This window comes from Diadema antillarum, unplaced genomic scaffold (assembly GCF_040938485.1).
Source record: "Diadema antillarum isolate AM-2024a unplaced genomic scaffold, OU_Dant_1.0 scf00000111, whole genome shotgun sequence".
Classification (NCBI taxonomy): Eukaryota; Metazoa; Echinodermata; class Echinoidea; order Diadematoida; family Diadematidae; genus Diadema; species Diadema antillarum.
Window position 1 is genome coordinate 778,120 of NW_027271000.1, and position 18,042 is coordinate 796,161.

The following is an 18,042-nucleotide window of genomic DNA, read 5'->3' on the forward strand; positions in this document are numbered from 1 at the left end:
ATATAAAGTCCCACATCCCTCGTTTAATATATCTGGGCTATGGTATACTGTGTTGCTACATTACTTTTCACGGCTGGCGTATTTAGACGTTCACAAGTGTGATATAACACAATATCATATTTCATCATGTCTTGGCTCTAGAAGCCTTTTGTTTGTGTTGGGCGAATTCAAAATTAAAGCACGCTCTTCTTCAGTAAAGTAGGAGTGTATGAAAGGAGCATCCTGATGAATTGTTTATATTTGAACAATTATAAATTGTTTATACTGGGTAAAGGGTTTCAGGATTTATAGTAAGTTGGGATGAGGAATAAGAATGTATTCAAAATTCAAAACGGATCACAATGAACAAGGATGATGATGTGGCAGCTTCTCCTTAAGAATGCATGAGTGGGGGCTCAAGGAGGCAGAACAAAAGAAGAAAGCATGCATAAATTCTATACTGGTGAACTTGTTAAACAAGCTGTATTGTAATGCAATTACAATTATGAAATTCGTTTGGTATTCCCCTTTAAAACGAACCACAGACACTTCGCAAACATTTTAAAACACAATCAATAATCCCTTCTCGAAAGAGAGAAAGAGAGGGAGAGAGAGACGCATATTAATTTAGATAAGGGGAATTCATGAATCGGAAGATAGAAAGAGCAGTACAGTAGTATGAGAGCAGTATCATTTCAGGAGTGGTATACAAGTGCATTTGTATAATCGTAATAGTAGAATCTTCGTATAAGAGTGTTGGTGGCGGCAGTTGAGCAGTAATATGAGCATTAGGTTAGACATAGAAACACCGAACTGGTGTTAAATTTTCGGTGCTCATTTATGGTGTTAAATTAACACCTACGGGTGTCATTTCCAAATTTCAAACTGTTTTTTTAAGAGTTTCTTAGTAACTGCACTTCTTGTTGATTTTTAATTCAAACAAGACGATCAAGAATTTTACATTAAAATACTAGATTTTTGAAAAAATGTGAAAATAAATTTACACCACAGTAACACCAGCTGGTGTGGTCTCTTATTGAAGCTGGACGGGTGTTAAACCATTGATGTTAACACCAACAAATATCAAATCAACACCATGTGGTGTCATTTTTGAATTAACACCAGTACAGTGTCAAAATAACACCAGGTACAGTGTCAAATTAACACCACGAAGTGTCAGGTGAACACTTTTCAACACCATCACAGTGCATTTTCTACACCTGTGGGTGTGGTCCTCTGTTGAAGTTTGATCGGTGTTAGATTTAACACCCGTGGTGTTAAATCTAACACCGATGTTTTTACAGAGGCCTACCTGTAGCAGCAACGATATCATGTAGCAGTAATAACAGCAACAACACAGTATGATATTACAAAAAACAGGTGTTTGTAAGTAGTATTGTAATATCATTAACAATGGTTGAAGATGGTCGAAAACGAAAAAAAAAAGACAACACACAAGAACCAACCTTCTTGGAAAGAACACACTATGTTCCACAGTGTGAAAAACCCAGTGTGAAGACAGTATGAAACACAATGTGAAACACACTGTGAAACACTGTGTGAAACACAATGTGAAATCTCTTCATACTGTTAAATTCGAACGTTTTAACATCGTGAACACATTGTGAGTCATCCATTCACAATGTGAAACAGAACATTACTATGCGAACTCTCTGCGAAAAAGTCACACCACAGTGTGAAATTATCTTCACACTGTTAAATCAGAGCGTTTTAACATAGCCGACAATTTGAATACAGGCACTGATTTGTTCTTTTCGACAGGGTAGGAGGGACAGAAAGAGCTGATAAGACGACGATTAGCAGAAACAGCAACAACAATCATATCAAAAGTATGCCTTTATATAAATCAAACGAGAGAAAAAACAAACAAACAAACAGTAGATTAAAAATGAGGTGGTTGATAGAGAAGACGACTGTCGAAGGAATATAAAATTTGCAATTTGATGATGACTTGTAATATTTAGAACAAGCGCAGTCAGTATAGGGGCTGAATATCAAAACAACATTCATGTTATCAGTAACTGATCCATGACTCGATGGGCTTGTATCACCCCTTAAACCTCACCCTCTTTATATCAATAACGGATTATCGTAAAGATAGAAACCAAACCCTATATTGTTTTAACACTTGATAAGTGCCGAGCCTTGCTTTGAGTACGTCCACTTGAAATTCCTCTTCGCGTCTGTCACAACACCCCCATAAGATTTATTTAACCTCCAATATCATGGGATAAGATTGTGAAAGCAACAGATGTTAACTTAAGGAAACCAAAACAAGGCCTCACGAAGTAACACAGGCATGCAATATCATATACTGTTGTCTCTTTCTAACCAAGCGTCTTTCATTAGAATTTGCATGCCATGGGGACAGAGTAAATGGACACGATAGAGTATATCTAACCACTCTGAATAATGTTCTGTTGAGGCGGGCGAAGCATGCGTCACCAAAATTCTTCTGCTGGAATAATTAGTCTTCAAGGGAAAAAAATAGAATTAGGGTGATTAATCTGCTACGACAGAATTCGGACATAAAATGTAGGCACTGTAAGGTCAATGTCGATATAAGGCCGACGAACTTTGACGGACTAGAGCTTTTGAGTGAATGATGAGTATTTGGTATATCAGACACCTACATAAATATCTTTTTATGCCAACACGTGGCATTATAATATTTACTTCTATTCCATTTCGTATAAACAGACAATAAAGCTGACGAAGACCTGATGTCGACAGCTTCTACCACCAGCCGGCATCGTGCGAAATCTTCTGTCTTCGTTATTGTCTCGATTATATTCTTCCAAAGATGACAAAAGCGTTAGGTAAAAATATCAGCATCGTCCCATCGATATTATATATATATATCATATTTAATACACATATATGCACATATGTATATATATATATATAAACATATATTATATATGTATACAGATGTCTGCATATATATATATATGTGTATATTACATATATATATATATATTATATATACACACGCATATGTATATATATATATATAATGCATATTACATGTGAGTGTGTCGGTGCGTGTGTGTTGTGTGTGTGTGTAATCAACAAGAGAGAGTGAGAAAGAGAATTGAAATAATTTTGGTCCATCTCAGTTTCTAAGTACAGACACTCCAACATCGTCCAAACGCATGTCGTATAGGCCTACATACAGACTCCCACTTGATAAACGGGCTAAGAATTAATGTCAAACCTAAATACGGTGTAGGCCGTTATCTGATACGACAGAATAATCAGGATTCATGACAATGAAACAATTGGGTGTCCTTGAAAGGTAGGGAAGGAAGCAGATAAATCAATGCATGTCTTGCAGTCCTTGAACATATTACAAACTATAAACTACCGGTACACTTACCCGACATGCACGACTTCCGTACATTTGGTCAATAGACCGTTGCTTTAATGTATTAACATCCAGGAATCTTTCTTTTTCTATAGCATTTTATTAATTCAATTTACCTGCTCCCTCCAATATGTTCCAAAGACAGGAATTCATTTAGTTGTTGTTAGATAAGGCAAGTCTCCAGCAAGCTTTTATTTTTGTTAAGGGCAACTTTTGCGAACAAAGCATGCGTAAAATCTGAATACATTACACAACCGGTCTCTTCAGTATCTCAGTAATTAATTAATCCTGTTTAAGTGAGTTCAATTTTATTGATTTTTCACTGCATAAAGACATGGAAGCAAGATATTCCATCTACATGTGCATATATAAATGTATTTTGATACTTGGAATCAATTTTGCATTCATTAGTTGCTGATACAAGTGTATGGGGGGCAAGTTTCGGATAAGATTTTTAGTCTTTTGGTAGCTTCTTTTCTAAAATGAACGTATGAAATTTGAGTAATGTCAGTGAATTGGTCCATTGCCATGCAGTTTGCGTAAATACGTTCTAAATCCACAAAACGAGCAACACTCATGATCTGTGTGACAGCAAACATTATCATAATATATATTTACTTGACCAAGTCAACAAAGTAGATAGCCCGCGATCAAGTCCTGCTTTTCTTAATCCCAGGGTATTATGTGTTAAACATTGCATTAAAGCATTCTATATAAGTATGATTGAAGAGAATCAAAAAACATGCAAAGACACGAATACAAAAGAGCTGTTAGTTAGGCCAGGGCAATGTTTAGTGACTGAAAGATATACGCCAATCATTTTTCCCGCAATACAGATCAAATATTTGCCCCACAGCCTGCGGCCAATGTTTGGAGAATGATTCGTCAAAATTGGCAAAGGGATCGAAGCGTCGTCAATGATTTACCTCATCGTTGATAATCACCTCCCTTTTGTCCGACAACAAATAACAGTAGGCGTGTATGTGTTTTTGATTCACAAACTATATTTCACGATGCTCTTTGAACTAAGTCATTCAACTAAGTTTATATTAATGATTAAAACACACTATTATCACAAATATGATCAATATTGTTGGCATTATTTTGAATGCTATTCTTAATAATACGAGAACCTATTGTCACAATGGGGCCTGTAATCAGACAGTTATGTTGTTTTGTATGTAACATTGAAGTTCTTTGTATTTTTCTTTACACTTCGATGTTATTATGTCATTGATCATTTTGTCGACTTTTATATGGTTTGTATGATTATTCCGTTGTATTGCATTTGGGGTTATTGAAAACTTTGAGCATAGAAAGTGGGTACATAATATATATATATGAAATATGGAAATTGATGAAATGATCTGAACTATGCAATCAATCCTGGGAATCTCTATCATCCTACCATCTGTCAACATTCAATGCAAAATCTTATCTATAAAATCTTTATGTCTTATCAAATTTGCTTTAGAAAGTGGACTTCGTACTTTCTTCAGTGAAATACCGTTGAGTAGTATACAAACATGGTATTGCGATGTACATAGAACTGTACTATTCCCTCTGAATAAAATCCTCCAAATGTTATTGTAATTCTCTAAGTATTCCTCATGTCGAAGGAAGAGAGAACGATGTGTAAGCTTAGAAATGAATACCCAAAGTAATGAGGTTGCTATTGCAGACATTCCCCGACAATTCTTTGCTGATGCTAATCTTATGACAATGAAGAAACGAGGGTGTGTTTTCAATACCCAGCAGCTAACGGTTATGGAATGTGCATCTGCAATATATCATCTGAATTCCATAATCTCCCGTTCTTGTAAAGTCTCAATTCATGTTCCTTTTCGTTAGCATTTTCTCTACAGACGTTTTAGAACCTTGAGAATCATAACAAAAATAAACATCGATGTATGTAACAGAAAATGATGAATGAATGTGCACAATGTTTAATGGTTAACTTTGATACGTGAGAAGAGATATTCTCGAATGTACAGAATAGAGAAAGGACATATTTTATTTCGATCCTAAAACACTAATGGCGACTAATTCATCATCCTTTACAGAGTCGGACATTAAACTTGCATCGCATTAATCACTCTAGTAAGAGTGGCAGCACAGATGTTGTATTTCTCGTAAAATCAACACGAAACAAGTTTAACATTGTTCAGGTTGCACTCAAAGAAGAGAAAGAAAAATTAAATCATTAAAAAAAAAACAATTTACAAGGCAGCAATGTTGATCAAGGAAGAAAGTGCAGCAAAAGAATCTCACTAGTTAGTCCAGTTTCATAACGAGAGTATGTTTTTCTCATTCAGATAAAACTAGGTTCTTATTTGGGTATGTACAAAGATTTACTTTCCTCTAACTGGATTTTCTACGTAGAGTTGTACATGTAGATGGGTTTATAGGTTAGGTTCATGATAATGTCAGAGCCCTCTGGTTAAACACTAACAAGAAAGGGACTACCCATGATCTAATGGTCATATTACAGATAACCTCACCTAAACGTCGAATCCAAATGGACGGAAGAAATTCGAATCATGAATTTCGACATTCATTCGATTTCATTAGTGAATTTCGACTTAAACACTAATAATTATTATTAAAACATATTTGTATCCATCCGGGGAGAATTATGCTTCGGCTAAGCCAATATTTCGACTTGTACGAGGTTGCCTTGTTATTATCATTATTATGACATATATCGTTATGCTTATCTACATTATTAAAACCATAAATCACCATTTTTATTGATATTTTGACAAGAAAAATTAACGTAGTACAGCTTCAAAGCGTTCGAAATCTACAGTTCCCATTTTTATATGCTCTGACACTTGGTAAAGACATAATGTGGGTCCATGGTCAAGAGTAGGAAGTTATATCATGCGTGAAATGCATTGTGTGACAAATTTACCGAGATAAACTGTGGCATGGATTGTTCCTCTCTCACTAATAGACCACTTCCACTTTGCGCACGAGCAGAAAAGGTCATTTGTAAATGTAAAATAGGCACATTGGTCTGTAAATGTACTGACATACAACCTAAGCAAATGTGATGTAATAATTATTCATGTATAGGGAGAAATCCTTATAGATGATGCTTGCCAGCACATCCACCTGACATCAAGCTTGGTGTTTAACAATATTCAAAGAAAGAGTTTGCTAATGCATTCAAAGTAAAACAATGAAATGTATGCTACTACAATAACGGATAATTGACAGACCATTCTGGTCACCAGGTCTACGTAAGTCCATTCTTTGTTTGAACATGAATTGCATTAATTTTTACTTCAGGCAGGCTCATGTATTATGTTGATTTGAACCAAGCATAATGCCTAACCGTCTGAGCCAAAAAAAAAAAAAAGAAATCACCAATGTGCACATGAGATAATACGAACTGGCTTATGGCATTTTACAGTTGAGCCACCCCACGACTATAGGGAATGAGCATGATTTATAGCTTTACATGCATTCATAACGTTCTCTATTATCTATGCAATGAAGTTAGCTCTGTTTGATAAAGAATTACAAAAACTAAAACACTATATATGTCCTTGTGTGCATACTTAAAACGTGATCTGCGGCGCTTTACATTTTATATGTAATTATCGATTGAACAAAGTAAATGGGATACCGTCGGGATTCGAACCCGAGACCTCCACAATGCTGGTCCGGTGTTCTGCAAACTGAGCTATAGGAAGCCCTCACAGTAAAGTCTTGAAAGTGTTCGTCCCACAAACCCTAAATTCTCAATGCTTGAATGGTCAGAAGCTATAGCCAATAGCAGTGTGTGATGTATTTTTACAAAGACTCAATATCATTCAGCTAGAAAACAAACATGACAAGATACAAAGTTGTACATAATATACCTTCAATTCTAAATATACCTTCAAGAAATCAATGTCTGACAAAATACGCTCCGGTCTGAACCAAAGCATCTTATAAAAATATATATGAAAAGTTATTTTGGTAATTGTACATTGTCAGGCTCCCATCACTTTTCCCCACAGCATATATATGTATGAATGACATTTTCACTTATCGTTTTACTGATAATTTCCACAAGTATTCCTCCTTGCATTGCATGCGTATCACAAATTTGAATGTCAAACTCGACTTCAAAAAACAGCACCGCAAAGGATCCAGGTGGTTGAGGATATTTGGAAGAGGTATTCGTCGTTTTTCGATCATATCAGAGCAAAAAGGTCTTCATCAAAACTGTATTTTCGTTTTTTGCAGCACTTTTCTATCAACTTTTCATCTTTGGTAAAACATATATGAGAGATAGCTCCGTCTGATAAAGACGACATCCCGGCTAAATCGAAACATTCCTCTCATTTTCCCAATCTCCAGAGGCCTTGTCTCGGCTTCTTTCGTCCGTAGTTTGGCGGCTCGTGAAAGATCTCCAGGATGAGGCTGACGACCATCAGGATGTTCTTAGTGAGGAAGACTGAAGCCGAGACGTCGTGAATACGCCAGAGGTGAAGTCGAATGGCTAGGAAGGGGATGTCGAACACGCACACCATGATGTCATTGCGAAGGAGCAAGATGTTGAAGATGGCGCTCTTCGAGTGCCGCATCGCCTCTCTAGTCACGTGATCGTGCTTTCTCCTCTTCTTCTTTTTCTTCCCCTGGTCACCGCCCTCAGCATCAGCGTCGGTGTCGATCTCCATCGGTAGAAATCCGTCCCCCTCGTCCTTTCGCTTTGTTGAGTTAGCATTATTCTTTTCGGACGTGGTGAGATCCACATTGCAATTCTGGTTGTCATTCATGTGACTGAGGTCTAAGCTCTGGCTTAATCTTGACGACTGCGACTTCGCCGCCATGGATGAAGCCTCCTGTGAGTTAAGACTGGTGTAACTTCGGTAACGTCGACCACTGTTCAACTCACCGTCGGACACATCGTTTTTCTCCTGGCTGGTGTCATTATCGAGCTGACCTTCGGTCAGCGACTTTGCCCGTCTTCGACTAGGATCTTGGGGCGTCGTCGGTGTCACGCCAAGATCGACGTCCGTCACCTGCAGTTGGTCCTTTGGTTCTTCGTCCTGCTCGTCCTCGTCCTGCTCCTGCTCGTTCAGCGTGCCCATCTCCATCTCAGCAACCATGACCCGTAAGGCGAACAGGGGAACCAGAGGGAGAATGAACCACGCGCTGCCGAACACCATAATGGCGTTGCGGAGCGGCCTGGGATACTCGTCGCTCGCTCCCTCTTCGTGCAGCATCGAAAGGATGTCGCTGCCGTCTAGGATCGAGAGCGCGATCACGCCTCCGATGCTGCGCATTCGTAGCCGATATTTCATGTTGTCGACGTTGGAGTCGTGGCAGTGCACGAACAGAACGAATACGATGCCGGTGAGGGAGAGAGCTATCCTCAACATTTCCCCCGTGAACGCCCATCGCGACTCGCTCGGAGCAGGAACCATGTTGTAGAGACTGAGAATCTTGGCTACCTGCAGTGGGGCGAACAGGAGCCACGAGGAGTACGCGTAGAGGAGTTCACCCCAGATGTTCCCATTGGGACTCCGTGGGAGCTGCGTCTTCGGTCGGATGCCGAGAAACGGAAGGATGAAGCAGACCAGCCAGAAGAGAGTAACGAAAGCATCTAGCACGACCCAGACCCACCCCTGGGAGAAACCCTCCTTCGGACTGTGGTGGATGATGAAGAGATCGAGGAAAGCGTTCTGGCCGCAGAGCGTTAAGAGACACGCTATATCCAGGATGATCTTCCCACAAATGTGTCCACAAAGATATTCCCTTACTGAAGGCATGGTGGTAGTGTCTTGCACCCAATGACGTCTCACAAGTCATACAGTGGTTAGGAAATTGGTCTTTTATTCTTCAGTTTGTTAGAATAACGTTATTCTGCAACTCACCGGTCTGCTGTACAGGGTAAACTGATCTATAGCAGTGACACAGTATGTGTGCTATCACAATGTGAAAGATCCTTCACTTCCGTTCAGTCGTTAGCGAGGGCAGCTTTCGATTTCTCTAGGTCCACCTCTCTGGTCCAACCGCCACGTCCAGTCCACTTAAAAGTATCAATCAATATTCCAAGATAAAGCAACCCATGCTCCAGCGACGCCAAGCGGCAAGCATTCTCCCCGGCTCTTTCTTCACCGTACTGCCGAAGGCGTTTACAGCTTTCTGCAATATCGCAACATGCTCATGTCACCCAAACTCGACAGCCCATGCATCGAGATGCAAACTGCTGGTATACTCGACGTTAAAGCGAAGAGCTGACCTCTTAAAGCCCCAGCCCAGCTGCAAATGTGAAAGGTACGAGAGGAGGAGATTAAATAGGAGGACGTTCCCACCGAGCTGTGCAGTACATTAATGATTAAAGCCTAAGTAACGGGACGCACACAATACGCAAGCTTGTTCTTTACAAGGCGCTGTTTTCATTGCTCCCGCTCTTTCGCGCTCCCTCTTTCTTTCGTTATATCTCTCTCTCTTTTCTTCTCTCTCTCTCAGAACAAAGGTCGAGGAGAACTCAGTGAGAAGCCGTGAAAGCAAGCACTGTATAGCCTCCGTCGAAGACGTTCTCGCAGCTTTATCTGCCAGCGGATCGAGACATCACATTACATTAACCCATTGAGGACGGCTACTCACGTGCTGATTTTTCTACCACACACATTTCCTGCCCGAGTATACTCGAGACTCGTCCTCAACGGGTTAATAAAAGAAGTCGAGCCCAGCGAGAGGCAAAGCTCCTCTGAATGTGCCTTCTGAGATTTGTCAGAATTTTATACCTCCTGATTTATGTTACTGATTTGTGGTATCTTCTGTTTTATATTACAGGGCGCTGTGGCATAGTGGATAAGACTCCCGACTCCCTACTGGCTTACGCGCTCCGATCTGGCTCTGTTGTGGTCTGTATTAATTGTTAAACAGAGCACAAGTGAAAACGGCAAATATGGGCAAGGCTATAACACATTGACATTCAGGGCATGACGACTGGAATGAGAATATCATGGATCTTAATGCATATTCATGAGCAACTTTTGAAACGTTAATGACCTGTACATTCATCACATCCGTCAAATCTGCTGGTCCCCACTCTATCAATATTCAAAACAACGATCGAAACGGGGTGTGAATTCATCACAACTGTGTTTACGTGGTCCGTTTTGTGTGAAACTCTGAAGAAAGGTGAATAACAAGAATAATACATTATCAGTTTTTCCTATCTGTGACTTAAAGAATTACAAGTTTTGCAACACTATAATGTAGTCACGAATACAACGATTTCATTTTCAACAATATCACAAAACAACATCAGGACACAGAAACATTCGGTTGTCGGGAGCTTATAACAAATGCAAGCAAAGACGGACGAAAGCAATAAATCCAGTACAGCAAGCTTTGAATTTCGTTGTAATGATAGTAAAAAACTAGACTTGGAATTTGTCAACACTGACAAATTAGGTGATCCGATCTATTCGGAAATCAATGATTTACGTCCTGATCCCAATAGGCATGACCATAAATGTTTCATCTGCGTTTAGGGGACATTGGCCGTGTGATGTTTGGATTCTCATTTAGAAAAGGGAGTAAGACCTGCCATCTTTGGTACCGAATTCCGTATACACTAACGAAGATACAGAATGAAGTATATTTGACCTTTGACCCCACTTTGCACAGACAAGATGGCATCTGAGCAAAAATTGGTTATTTTTTGAAATGATTCTTATAACATGGTCTTTGCGTGTGCAAAATATGGGAAAGATAGGACATGTATTCACCAAGATACAGGATTAAACATTTATGACCTTTGACCCTAATTTACATACCCAAGATGGTGTCTGATCAAGTAGCTGTTATTTTATGAAATAATGTACGTAACACAAACTAAACATGTGCAAAATATGGGGGTGATAGAGGCTGTTTTTCTTGAGTTATTGCAAAGAAAGTTGCAGAAAGAAAGAAATATCTCAATACATCGTAGATAAGCTTTAATTTCAACCAAGTTTTTTAACATGATCCCGACATTGTATGAAAGAACTAAGGGTACATGACGATAGCCCAAAGTCTCAGCTACAACCTATTAAAATCTGGGAGAAATTTACCGAAGGGTAAGTGAGCTAGTGCTCGATACAGACAGTCATGTCAATTTTCATTTCCAGATAAACTCCACTCCAATAGAGATAACACGTAAATTGGTCAAATTTGACAAGGTTACTTTCAATCCATTTTTACGAGGTAATGACGTCACCCAATCAAAATTATGATTGAACAAAACAGAAAGAGCAAATAATAAGCTACAACATATTAAAATCTGGGAGAAATTCACCGAAGGGTAAGTAAGCTAGTGCTCGATAAAGACAATCGTGTCAATTTTCACATCTAGAAAAATTCCCTCCCATATAGATAACACGTCATAACGAAGATACAGAAAAAAAGTACATATGACCTTTGACCCCACTTTGCACAGACAAGATGGCATCTGAGCAAAAAGTGATCATTTTGTGAAATGATTCTTGTAACATGGCCTTTGCGTGTGCAAAATATGGTAAAGATAAGACATGTATTCACCAAGATACAGGATTAAACATATATGAACTTTGACCCTAATTTACATACCCAAGATGGTGCCCGATCAAGTAGCTGTTATTTTATGAAATAATGTACGTGACACGAACTAAACATGTGCAAAATATGGGGGTGATAGAGGCTGTTTTTCTTGAGTTATTGCAAAGAAAGTTGCAGAAAGAAAGAAATATCTCAATACATCGTAGATAAGCTTTAATTTCAACCAAGTTTTTTAACATGATCCCGACATTGTATGAAAGAACTAAGGGTACATGACGATAGCCCAAAGTCTCAGCTACAACCTATTAAAATCTGGGAGAAATTTACCGAAGGGTAAGTGAGCTAGTGCTCGATACAGACAGTCATGTCAATTTTCATTTCCAGATAAACTCCACTCCAATAGAGATAACACGTAAATTGGTCAAATTTGACAAGGTTACTTTCAATCCATTTTTACGAGGTAATGACGTCACCCAATCAAAATTATGATTGAACAAAACAGAAAGAGCAAATAATAAGCTACAACATATTAAAATCTGGGAGAAATTCACCAAAGGGTAAGCTAGTGCTCGATAAAGACAATCGTGTCAATTTTCACATCTAGAAAAATTCCCTCCCATATAGATAACACGTCATAACGAAGATACAGAAAAAAAGTACATATGACCTTTGACCCCACTTTGCACAGCCAAGATGGCATCTGAGCAAAAAGTGATCATTTTGTGAAATGATTCTTGTAACATGGCCTTTGCGTGTGCAAAATATGGTAAAGATAAGACATGTATTCACCAAGATACAGGATTAAACATATATGAACTTTGACCCTAATTTACATACCCAAGATGGTGCCCGATCAAGTAGCTGTTATTTTATGAAATAATGTACGTGACACGAACTAAACATGTGCAAAATATGGGGGTGATAGAGGCTGTTTTTCTTGAGTTATTGCAAAGAAAGTTGCAATAAGAAAGAAATATCTCAATACATCGAAGATAAGTTTTAATTTCAACCAAGTTTTTCGACGTAATGCTGACATTGTATGAAAAAATGAAGGGCACATAACGATAGCCCAAAGTCTCAGCTACAACATATTCAAATCTGGGAGAAATTCACCGAAGCATAAGTGAGCTAGTGCTCGATAAAGATAGTCATGTCAATTTTCATTTCCAGAAAAACTGCACTCCCATAGACATAACACGTAAACTGGTCAAATTTAACAATGTTACTTTTAATCCCCTTTTACGAGGTGATGCCGTCATCCAATCAAAACGTTGTTATTATATGACTGAAAGACCATTTATTAGGCTACAACATAGTGAAATTTGGACGAAATCAACAAAAGATTAAGTGAGATATGCCTGAGTGAACTTGAAATTTGATGACGTCATTTTGAAAATTTACTTTTTTTACTTTATTAAGAAATTTGATACCTTTTAATCATTTTTTCAGCATCGCCAACCCATGAAATGACATGTACAACTCATCAGCTTTCAGAATATGTAAAGAAAATGGGGGGTCACCGTCCATCCTGACGAGTAAAATCGGATTTAAAATTGGCAGTTTTTTGGTATTGTTGCACTGTATATCGCCATTGACGCGCGCGCGGAATTTCAACTTTGACGGGCCCGTATGACGTCATTTTGAGTCGGATTGACTTGAAACTTGGTAGAAATATTTCTTGACATTTTAGACATCCGATCAAAGTGAAAAAACGGGAAATTTCTATTGCATATGAGCTGTGCGTGCGTATATGCGCGCGCGCGTACGCGTCCGTCCGATTTTTTCAATTTTTCAAAAAATGCTCCAAATGGTCTGAAACGTGTGCAAAAAAATTTTGAGCTCGATTTGAGCATACAAATATTTCAACGCGCGCGTACGCGCACGTTTTAACAATGCGATGAATTTTGAAAATATGAGTAGAATTCCCTTGAAGTGAAATTAATGTGACGTAAATTTTATTGAAAAATTCCATTCCATTAATGAGATATGATTGAAAATGTGTTTTCATATAATGACGTCATAGTGACGTCACGGTCGACTGATCACTACGATTTTACTTGACCCGTCGTTTTTGGGACATGATACATATATGGTATAATTTTGACATTGATAGGAAGTGGACTTTCTGAGCTAACCTCTGCACAACTTTTGTCCAGAAATAAAGAAGAAGAATAAAGAATCCGTACAGATACAGAAGGTGATCCGAGAGGATTCTCGGATCACCTAATTATCTTTTGCGATATAGGAATCACCTCTTCCATGTGTTGGTTATTCCCGACTTGCCGACCATAACGAGACGGACGATCTTGCGGTAGCCTCCCACTGAATGGCGTGGATACTAGCAACGCTAACATTGGCATAAGTCAATGAGTAAGCAAACATCTCATTTGAATTGACTTGGGCATACAGAGGGGCATTAGGAGTCCCCCTCCGCAGATCCCCCCCCCCCCCACCTCCACCCCTCCCACCACCATCACCACAACCACCGCCACCGCCACGTTGGACTGAATGTGGTTGGGTCTAGAATCCACTTCAACCTCCATTCGTATCGTAATAGACGGCGAAAATCAGTAAATTTTTACAAGTTCTTGCAGAGTTCGATATGATCTTCTGAAAGAAAATGTATCGAGGTGTTATGTCAAACCTCATTTGTAATTGGACGATGAAGTGATGGAGCGTGGTCGATGGCTATGATTACAGCATACTCAAACCACGCACGCATTCCATCACGCCGCATGTTGGAAAATTGAAAGGTCGCCCGCACGTTATGCACAATACAATAAGAATGAACTGGCGGGCCGTGTGTATTCATACATGCTTAGTTGATGAGGCAGTTTAGGTATGATATTGTCGACTTGGGTTTATCTAAGTAAATTGAACTGATTTGTTGTTTACATAAATATAATCCGACCACAAATGCATTTAATGATGCCACAATGCCCACGTCAGAGTAAGGCAAAGTGTTTCTTATAAGTTAGCATTCACTCATGCTACTGGAACTGCCTTATGGCTATTTACATTAATGACGAATTATAAAGGTATCCTCAGCGTCTAATAATGAAAATAGTAAATTGTGACCGTGCACCTCAAAACGAACATAAAGTCGCACACACTAATTTTGCGTGAGGACTGAAAATAAGTGAAATGGGTCAACCTAGCCGAACTTGACTTTTTCATATTTTCTGAAAGAGCGGGTCTTCTTTTACATTATGCTAAAATTTGGTATCATAAAACGGGCAGGAAAGTATGTTTTTTTTAGCAGTTTATCTCGATCATTTTTGGTAGAATAGTGTGATTAGGTGTGTCTTTAGAATCCCTTTTTCATTTCTGAAAAACCTTGTCCACACTCTTCACTTTCAACTCTAACAACTTTTGAAAGGATAGTGCTACTGCTTTGAAAGTTCGCATTAATTATGGACAGAATGTGTTAATGAGGCATGCTTAATTTCAGTTTAATCTGACAATTTCATTGTTGTTACTCTGGTGGTTTACTTCCTGTTTTTTTGTTCCATTCATCGCACAGCCAACACGGTTTGGTAAAGATTAAGCGCTTGAATAGACACTGTACTTCAGAGCCTCTTTTCTCAGTTCACACTTTTCCTGAGTTTGTGCTTTCTTTCCAATATTTAGATAGGTTAGGAGAGTCCATTTGATTTGAGTTATACATCATTTTAAAGCTTGAAGTCTGCTCTTTCAGAATATGGTCTTAACTAAAAATTCATGTCTGGCGACTTTTTGTTTGTTTTGAGTTGCAGGGTCACAATTAGAAAAGAAATTGTCATATAAAGCGAACCAAAAAAAACAACAACAAAACAAAACAAGACAGAAAAACATTTTCATTGATAGCATTTGTAATCCAGTGATGACAAACCTCATAGCTTGAAATACATGACATTGTATTGTCATAACGACCTGTGTTTAACTTTTGTCAAAGGAATCGTCTTGTTCGTTACGTATTTAGCAAATCTATAACATCTAAAAACCAACATACAGCCATTCTATTGGGATAGGGCCTACTCTGAGATTCGTCTTAAAAATCTTCACCCCATCCTAAAAGAAATAAAAAAAGAAGATGAAGAAGAAAAAAAGGGGGTTGTAAAAATAATTATTAACTACGGTATATTATTATTGAGTGCAAGAAAAGCTGGGACGTAACTTTATACCGTACCAGCGAAATTGTATTATGTTGAGCTGACATTCAACGGTGATGGCGCCAGACAGGTATCGACGATTAGGTACATTGTGCTTCGAAAGCGGTTACCTGCAAGTATATATAGGTAAAATGGGAATAAAGTAACCTTTTTTACTACTAGCGGACAAAAACAAAACAAAACAAAACAAAATAAAACAAAACAAAACAAAACAAGACAAAGCAAAACAAAGTGTTCCAATACCGCGATTGGTGATCGGTGAACTATAATTTCTTGATTATCAAATTGATAAACCCATACTCCTTCTACTACCTCTAGAAAGCAACGCAGATGAGGACACACTAAATCGTGGTTCTTTTCATCGTTTCATGCCATGTTCATTCCTCCGAATATACTAGTACACAATGAAAAATAGTTAGTGCACTTACATCGACTGAAAACTAATACTTATTATTGTTAGCCTCCCATCTGGACAAAAAAAAATATGTACGTAATGCAAATTTTTGTAAATAATTTGTTCAGTGTTAGGTGGAATATTTGGAAATTGTGTGTGTGTTGTTGTGTTTTTTTTTGTGTTTCCCAAAAAAAGGCAAGAAACTTTAGATTAACATTTCCTTCAGTTGTCTATCAATATAGAATGTGATGATCAATATACCGTATAACATTAAGCCTTTCCTTACGCCTTCACAAACAAACAAACAAGCGAACAAACAAACACACACACACGCACACACAACAGCACTAAAAAACAAAACAAAACAAAACAAAACAAAACAAAACAAAACAAACAAAACAAAACAAAACAAAGACGAAATGGCATGAAGCAATATTGTGACATCACAAGGCAATTCTGACATCGTGCGCTGCTCCGTACAGTTACTTCACAAAATGTAACAAAGCGATTGTGACATCACAAAGCAATTCACAGTTACTTCGTTAAAAAAAAAAAAAAGAAGAAGAAGTGGCAGAGCAATTCTGACATCACAAAGCAATTCTGACATCGCGCGATGCTTCGCTTGGTCACTTCGCAAAAAGAAGAAGGAGAAGAAGAAGAAATAGCAGAGCAATTGTGACATCACAAAGCAATTCTGATATCGCGCGCTGCTTCGTACGGTCACTGTAGGATCCTCCGCAACATAGCATCCACCACTCGACTTCTCGTCTAATATTTTTGATCCCAAATATCAAACATACAATACCCTGTCGAATTTCGAGTTTGTGGTTAAAACTATGGGTCCCGGTGTCTTCACATAAATACTATTCACTTCGGGGCTGCTCCCCAGCTCAGTGCTGAGTTATAAATCAGAGTCACCTCTATCCATATTTTTAACCAGAAACTCAGTATATTTGCATGGACATTACTACAAAACATTTATAAGCTCTATACAGATAACAACACAGTATAAGTCTACAGTACATAGTGAACATTGACAGTCAACAAAAGAAAATATAAAAATCAATCACAAGTTCAAAGTAGGCCTATCCATCGTTCTTCAAATAGATGCGGCTTGAATTTCCCTTTGGGGGTTGATTTCTGAATATGGGTATGGTGATTGTTCCAGAGAAGGGGGGGGGGGGGGGGGGGGGGGGGACAAAAGAAAATTCTCGTGGTTGATATTTTTCTTCCTCTCACTACGCTTTTCATCAGGCTGCTGTTTATTAAAGAAAAACAGAATCAACAATCTTGTAATGATTTTCACGATAAAATTCTGTAGGCCTATCATTAACACTCGATCGAATTGCGCTCGGTTGCTTCAACGCTATCGTCCAGTATGTATCACCCTGCCATTGATCGGTTACTAACACTACGCGACTAGCTAGCCGTCTTGATGAATATTTACATAACGGTGGCAGCTGACGTTTACAGAAATCTCCCATCTCTGCTACATCTTGAATATGTGTGTATCAGCAATAAGCAATGCATATCAGGGCAATATGGATCGAAAGGTAAGCAGAAATAGACACCGCAACCTCTGTTACCCGACAGTATTTTCA

General features: G+C 38.5%; 1 protein-coding gene across 1 annotated transcript; it reads right to left on the minus strand.

The window, feature by feature from the left end:
* Window positions 1-6,377: 6,377 nt before the first annotated feature.
* On the minus strand, window positions 6,378-9,664 carry LOC139719467 (uncharacterized). Its single transcript, XM_071630882.1, has one exon. It carries the CDS (start codon window positions 9,133-9,135, stop codon window positions 7,702-7,704), a length of 1,434 nt encoding a protein of 477 aa, XP_071486983.1. The 5' UTR covers window positions 9,136-9,664; the 3' UTR covers window positions 6,378-7,701.
* Between the last annotated feature and the right edge of the window lie 8,378 nt (window positions 9,665-18,042).

Coding starts and splice junctions, on each gene's coding strand:
- LOC139719467 (XM_071630882.1), bottom strand. CDS start 9,135: ATGCCTTCAGTAAGGGAATATCTTTGTGGACACATTTGTGGGAAGATC.